This window comes from Carcharodon carcharias, chromosome 10 (genome assembly GCF_017639515.1).
Source record: "Carcharodon carcharias isolate sCarCar2 chromosome 10, sCarCar2.pri, whole genome shotgun sequence".
Taxonomy (NCBI): domain Eukaryota; kingdom Metazoa; phylum Chordata; class Chondrichthyes; order Lamniformes; family Lamnidae; genus Carcharodon; species Carcharodon carcharias.
Genome location: NC_054476.1, coordinates 14779967 through 14787841, shown reverse-complemented (window position 1 = coordinate 14787841; position 7875 = coordinate 14779967). Strand labels below are relative to the sequence as shown.

The following is a 7875-nucleotide window of genomic DNA, read 5'->3' as shown; positions in this document are numbered from 1 at the left end:
GAAATTCACAAATGGAAACGGACAGGTTAGGTGAATGGGCCAAAATTTGGCAGATGGAGTTTAACATGGTAAGTGTGAGGTTATCCATTTTGGTCTGAAGAATAAAAAGGTGAATTATTATTTAAATGGAGAGAAACTTCAGAATGCTTCAGTGCAGAGGAATCTGGGCATCCTCGTGCATGAATCGCTGAAAGCTAGTATGCAGGTACAGTAGGTAATAAGGAAGGCAAATGGAATTTAGACATTTATTGCAGAAGGAATAGAGCATAAAAATAGGGAAGTGTTGTTGCAGCTACACAAGGCATTGGTGAGACCGCACCTGGAGTACTGTGCACAGTTTTGGTCCCCTTACTTGAGGAAGAATGTAGTTGCATTGGAGGCGGTTCAGAGGAGGTTCACTAGATTGATTCCAGAGATGAGGGGCTTGTCTTATGAGGAAAGATTGAGCAGTTTAGGTCTATACTTGTTAGAGTTTAGAAGGATGAGAGGAGATCTAATTAAGGTATATAAGATGCTAAAGGGGATAGACAAAGTAGATGTGGAGTGGATGTTTCCCTTTCTGGGGCATTCTAGAATGAGAGGCCATAATTTTAGGCTAAGGGGTGGTAGATCTAAATCAGAAATGCGGAGAAATTACTTTTCTCAAAGGGTCCTGAATCTGTGGAATTCAGTACCTCAGAGTGCAGTAGATGCCGGGACGCTGAATAAATTTAAGGAGGAGATAGACAGATTTTTAATTAGTAATGGGTTCAAAGGTTGTGGGGAGAGGGCGGGAAATTGGAGTTGAGGCCGAAATGAGATCAGCCATGATCATAATGAATGGCGAGGCAGGCTCGAGGGGCTGGATTGCCTACTCCTGCTCCTAGTTCTTATGTTCTTATGTTATGTTCTTTTATATAAAGGATTTTGAAATTTAGTCTCTGGCAGTTAATGGGTCAAATTTTCCTGGAAAAATAACTTTGTTTTAATGTCATTAACCACGTTAATACAACGCACGTTGTGGTACAACTTGTGGGGTAAATCTCCAGAATTTGCCTATGATTTACCTTGCTCCATTATTTCATGCACAGTAATAGCATCTTAGCTTTCACATTCCCATCATTTTTTTTCAGAAATAGTTGGATTTGCATGTGAAACTCGCCACTGAAAGTTAGAACTCTAAAACACTGAAAGTTAACAGCAGCACTCTTTTAACAACATGATAATTGTTAATGGAATGCCAATTGATTCCTCCACCCCAAAAAACAACAAATTAACCTGTTGAATCTCATTCTTTTATGGAGTCAATTTTTGCTTGAGATTTTTGAAATGTCAAATTTTACACTGCTAATGTTTTTATTTTTTCCTCTCTGACTCATTTTTAAAAAATCTTAATCAAAGATTTTCCCTCTCTTTATTTCTCTTTCTTTTCCAGACTTGACAGTAATATATATGTATTCCCTGTCATCCTCCATTTCTTTCTGAACTCTTAATTGGTTAAAGGGATACACCGTGGGTCTCATCATTCACTAAGGTCCCAGATGCCCGGTTCCACTCACCATTTTCAACTTGTACTTCCAACAAATTATGGTACAAAATTCTGCAAGTTCAATGATACAGGAAAAATGTTTAATTAACAGCATGTGCCATACAATGCCCCACTCCAGGAAGATTTGGTCCAATTAATTTATAAATTCTCAATCTTTGCTTTCCCTGCCCTATGTTTGGCTCTAACTCCAATACATATAGCATTATGCAACCTTGGACAAAGGCATCGCTCATCTGTTTATGTTAAAATTTAAGTTGGGGCAAACCATTTCCATTCATGAGACACAAGAAACAGGAGCAGAAGTAGACCATATGGTCCGTCAAGCCTGCTCCACCATTCAACACCATCCTGGCTGATCTTGGGCTTCAACCCCATTTTCTCACCGGCTCCCCGGGTCCCTTAATTTCCTGAGAGGCCAAAATTCTGTCTGAGATCAATATGAATTAGTGCTGTGTAAATATATTGGTGCTTAATGTTTCAACCTGATGCAAAATAACATTCTTTTCTTAAGTTTCTACTCTTTAAATATAGTTTTTTTGTTATGATTGAACGTTTTATGAGTCATCAGCCACTAAATGGAAATTGTTACCTCTATTTCAGCTGAACAGAGTAATTTATTTGATCATTTATGTAAAGAAGAAAACATGTTGATAAAGTTGACACTCTATGCATTACAATTTTAATATTTACAATTCAAATACTAAACAATAAGGGCACCATTTCCATTCAAATTCATTTGGCCATTTGGTATTGTGTGCCAGATTTTAAAACCTGTTGCTGTATGGTCGCAAATTTCACGTAGGCAAAGTTTGCGCAAATAGTACAAAAGCATCAATTCTATTTGTTATTGTGGGAACGAAACTCTGTATTTGTTATAGCTTGGTTTTCATTTAGAACTACAAATAGACACACACACACACACACAAAATATATACACTACGTTATGTAAGTGCTGGAGCTAATTTGGAAGTTACACTATCGGGATTTTCAACTGCGATTTCTATTCCGACCACTAAGAGGGGATATAAGGCTGTTATGTACGAGGTGACTCACTAAAAAGCACTTTGTTTTGCCCTTCACAATACACAGCCCAACTGGAGTTGAAAGCAGCAACAGTAAGACGTATATAAATGTAGTAATAACTAACGTATGAAACTGTATTAATAAATATATGTGTTTTGGCTAAAAGCGGACAAATCTAGCAATACAATATTGTAGAAAGAGTCAATATGAAACGGGTTTCGGCAAGCCGCATCCGACTAATTTTATCATCAAACGCAATTTTACCTCGATTCGAGAAAAATTATCAAAAACCTGTCATCGTCTTACTAACACATTAGGTTAGAAATGCACGGATGATGTTCCTTGGCCGTTTTTTCTTTTGTCACGGCTGCTTGCACAGAAATACAACTCTCTGCTTCTCTTTGCAGAAATCTTGTATTTTGAGATTTCATTCGGGGACCAGGCAAAATCGGTTAGGACGCACTTGATCAAGTGGTCATAGTGGAATTGCTGTACCGGCTAGTTGTGGTCCTGTTAACCAGTAGTAGTTAACAGCCATCCTGTCTCAAACCAAGCAGACTGGAGAGTGACGAACAGAATCTATAAAACGCCATGGGTTGCAGGCACAACTTGAATCTTCATTCTACTTAAATCAAAGATAAATCGTAAGTATCATTGGCCTTAAGCCTCATGGTTCATTATACGTTCTAAGGCACCTGTACAAAGGTGGTGTTTTTGAGTTTGCAATAGAACGACACGTCTAGGTTGGTAAAGCAGATCTATCTGAACAGAATATAACTGAGGTTGCGAGACAGTCTGCAGTTGCCGGTTCGTTGCTGTTACAATATAATCAATCTCGTTCGTCACCTTCTATTTTACATGCACGCAGAATTACATTGACCCCGTTGGTGTTGTTTCAAATAAGCACTTAAAACTGTTTCTACTGAACAAAAAAAAAATTATATATTTTTTAATGATTTGTTGTCTGCCTGGGGGGGGGGGGGGTCGGTCGCCAGGCCAAGTTTCTGCATCTCTGCTTTAGCAGCGTAAATAACTGAGTCCCCACTTTCCAGCACTGCTTTTCGCTTAGATGCTGTGGGATTTATGTCTGTTGTAGCCAGAAATGCTAGGTAGAAGAACATCATTGGAATTGGCGGGGTGGGGGTGGGGGGAGTGTACATGAAATTGCTCTGCATCAACCCCCTGTTAAAGTCTACTTCTTGACGACGGCCGTGAAACAGTTAGATCTGCACTTCAATTATTCCCCTCAATAACCAGGACAGCCTCAGATATATATATATATAAAAAAAAAATACCATTGATGTGTATTTTTTTTTACCTTAGGCTTAGATCAACGCTGAGATGTTTTGCCTCCCATGTATTCATGTGCTAATTGTATTTATCTGTGTATCGTGCGAATTCAATGCAAGTATGATTTGACGAAGGCAAAACACTGCAAATCAAATTGCCATCTTAAATGGTTCATGTTTGGGTGGCGAGGCTGAGGTATCTATTAATATGTATTTGCTGAATGTGATTATGGCGGCAACTTTTTTTGTGTGTGTGCTTTTTTTTTTGCAGAGCCTGCGAATGGGACATCCCGGAGAGTGCTGAGCCGCCCCTTACCCTCCCGGCGAAAATAAGTGGCTGTAAAAAAAGAAAGGAAGAATCTTATTTTGCATGGTTGAGGCTGGCTCCATTGGAAAAGGAAGATGGAGGCGGCGATGGTGAGCGTGGAGGGCAGCGGGTGCAACAGCCACCCGCCTTACGGCTACGCCCAGCGGCGGGAACGCCTGGCCAATTCGCGGGCGGCGGCCGCCGCCGCCGCCGTGGTGGCTGCCAGCAACATGCAGCACGCGGCGGGGGCGGGGGCGGGCGGCCGCGAGCCCGCCCACAATCACAGCCACGGCGGGGGCGGGATGTGGGGCGGGCGGCGTCTCCGCCGCCGCCGCCGGGGCAACGGCGGCTCGCATCTCCCGTTGGGGGAGGAGGAGGAGGAAGAGCAGGAGGAGGAGGAAGACGAGGAGGAGGAGGAGGCGGGAGGAGGAGGAGGCGGGCGGGAGGAGGTGGAGCGGGAGGACGGCCAGGGCGGCCGCCGCCGCCGCCGTCACCATCACCACCACCAGCAGCAACAACAACAACAGCAGCAGCATCATCATCATCATCATCACCGGCATCACACGATGGACGGCGACGAGACGTCCTCGGCGGGCGAGCCGCCGCGGGAGGGCGCGGGCGGCGAGTACGGCGGCGCCTGCTGCGAGCGGGTGGTCATCAACGTGTCGGGGCTGCGGTTCGAGACCCAGGCCAGGACTTTGGGGCAGTTCCCGGACACCCTGCTGGGCGACCCGGGGCGGCGGATGTGCTACTTCGACCCGCTGAGGAACGAGTACTTCTTCGACCGCAACCGCCCGAGTTTCGACGCCATCCTCTACTACTACCAGAGCGGGGGCCGCCTCAAGCGGCCGGTCAACGTGCCCTTCGACATCTTCACCGAGGAGATCAAGTTCTACGAGCTGGGGGACGAGGCCATGCTCAAATTCCGCGAGGAGGAGGGATTCGTCAAGGAGGCGGATAAGCCGCTGCCCGAGGACGACTTCAAGCGCCAGGTCTGGCTGCTCTTCGAGTACCCGGAGAGTTCCAGCCCGGCCCGGGGCATCGCCATCGTCTCGGTGCTGGTCATCCTCATCTCCATCGTCATCTTCTGCCTGGAGACCCTGCCCGAGTTCCGCGACGACCGGGACTTCCCTCCCGCCGCCGCCGACGACGCCGATGCCGCCGACGACGGGCTTCCCGCCAACGGCACCCGCCGCGCCGGCTGGCCGCCGCTGGCCGCCGCCGCCGCCACCGCCTTCGGCGACCCCTTCTTCATCGTGGAGACGGTGTGCATCGTCTGGTTCTCCTTCGAGCTGCTGGTGCGCTTCTTCGCCTGCCCCAGCAAGCCGGGCTTCTTCAGGAACATCATGAACATGATCGACATCGTCTCCATCCTGCCCTACTTCATCACCCTGGGCACCGACCTGGCCCACCAGCCGGGCAACGGCCAGCAGGCCATGTCCTTCGCCATCCTGCGCACCATCCGCCTGGTGCGGGTCTTCCGCATCTTCAAGCTTTCCCGCCACTCCAAGGGTCTGCAGATCCTGGGCCACACCCTGCGGGCCAGCATGCGGGAGCTGGGCCTGCTCATCTTCTTCCTCTTCATCGGGGTCATCCTCTTCTCCAGCGCCGTCTACTTCGCCGAGGCGGACGACCCCAAGTCGCAGTTCACCAGCATCCCCGACGCCTTCTGGTGGGCGGTGGTCACCATGACCACGGTGGGCTACGGCGACATGAAGCCCATCACGGTGGGAGGCAAGATCGTGGGCTCCCTGTGCGCCATCGCCGGCGTGTTGACCATCGCCCTGCCCGTGCCCGTCATCGTCTCCAACTTCAACTACTTCTACCACCGGGAGACGGAGAGCGAGGAGCAAGCCCCGGTCAGCCAGACCACCAGCTGCCCCTACCTGCCGGTCAACCTGCTGAGGAAGTTCCGCAGCTCCTCGTCCCTGGCCAACAAGTCCGAGTACCTGGAGATGGAGGAAGGCTTGAAGGAGTCCCTCTGCTCCAAACCCAAAGGCAACGGCACCGAGACAGTCAAACACAACTCTGTGCACCTCAAAGCGGTGGAGACCGACGTGTGACTTACTCCCCACTCCTTTATTTTTTTTGACTTCAGGAGTGTGCTCTCCCCGTGCGGTGCTTTAACCAGCATTTAAGCGGTGCGCAGAAACTACAGTGAACTAACAATAAAGGGGGATATAAGTTCATTCTCTTAAAAGGGAAACCATCAAGGGAAATTCACGTCGGCAGTGTATGCGGACAGGAGGGACTGTAAAACGCCTGCAGTGCCCGTGGCTAGAACGGTCTTGCACTGTATCCACTTTCCAGACAAGGACATGGTGAATTTTACACTTTCTGGTGAACTTTCTGATGGCTTGGCAGCCAGATTCTTGAACTCAAACGCAGCATACAAACAACAGTTCCTAATTTTGTAGGGGAATGTTATTCATTTTGCACTGTGCTTTCCTAGTAATATATCCAAAAAAAAATCACCCTTTTTTTAGATAGCCAAGGTGGTTTATACATTATGGTGATCTCCGGGATACTGTTTAATAGTTTGAACCAATGGTTTAATCAGGCTTTTTTTTCATTTTGGGATATTTAACCTACCATTTTTTTTACTCTGATCAGACTGTTGGTATTTGCCCCGATAACTTATCATAATACAGCATTTATTTTAATAAGAGCCAAAGCTGAAATGTATTTACCATGGCAGGTTTACTTAGGTGTTTTGAATTAACCTGGAATCAGCGTTTACTAAATGCTCCAAAATGACACATCATCTGGTACTAAAAGAAACGAGTTTCTGCATTTAAAAAAGACTTCCATCATGAGCAGCCAGCCTGTATCAATCAGTAACTACTGACAACAGGTGGAATCCGTTACACATATTCTTGAAAAGTTATGAAATTCAGTAGGATGCTTCAACAACAGGCGTGGACCAAAAGGGGATATTAATAAGGCTGAGTGACTGACACCGAGAACCAATGAAGCTCAATATGTGCATAGCAAGACCTTCCGGAGTTCGTCTCAAACTTTCTCAAAATCATTTATGTCGAACTTTGGTATAGTCATATACAGAGCTCCCATGTTAACCGTAGTTTGTTGGAGGGGGAGGGGGTGGGTGGGGTACCATTTAATCCAAGGATAACATTTACCTGTTCTAAATAGGGAGGTTACTGTTTAAGCAACGCACCTAAACAACTAAGCTGTTTGACATGTGGCGTCGAGCGGCGTAACCCTGTTATGTAAACTTGCTTCTGCACTCTTTGCCTCTCAATAACTGTGAATTTTTGGAGGAAACCTTTTGCTGCCGTTGGTCCACCTTTCGACTACTGTGAAAGATTGTCAGAGAGAAACAATTTGCTCGACAATCGCCGGAGACGACTTAATGCAGAATAAGTCACGAACTAGTCCGCTGAAGAATGAAGCAAACACAACGAGGTGAAAAAAGCTGAACTTGAACTTTGCACTTTCTGAGAACCTGCTCTGCGGCATCGAATTCAGCCGAAAGCACACACAGACCTCCCTTCTGTCAAGGGAATAAAGTTTAGCTGGAGTAACTGGTGAATTATTGTTACATTTCCGTGTTTAAGCCAGCTAAATGAACCCAATTGCACTTTGAGAACATAGCTAGTAGTCCATGAAATGGAGATTTATGTACGTATATATTTATATATATATATATATATGTACGGGACGATGGCTAGAAGCGTTTTCTTCCTGCAATGTAGGATTATTTGAAG

At 46.4% G+C, this 7875-nt stretch overlaps 1 protein-coding gene across 1 annotated transcript; it reads left to right on the top strand.

The window, feature by feature from the left end:
• Positions 1-4242: 4242 nt before the first annotated feature.
• kcna4 (potassium voltage-gated channel, shaker-related subfamily, member 4) lies at positions 4243-6301 on the top strand. The gene is made up of 2 exons (XM_041196617.1): positions 4243-4419; positions 4681-6301. The coding sequence occupies exons 1-2, from the start codon at positions 4243-4245 to the stop codon at positions 6208-6210; spliced, it is 1707 nt and encodes a 568-aa protein (XP_041052551.1). The 3' UTR covers positions 6211-6301.
• The last annotated feature ends 1574 nt before the right edge of the window (positions 6302-7875 follow it).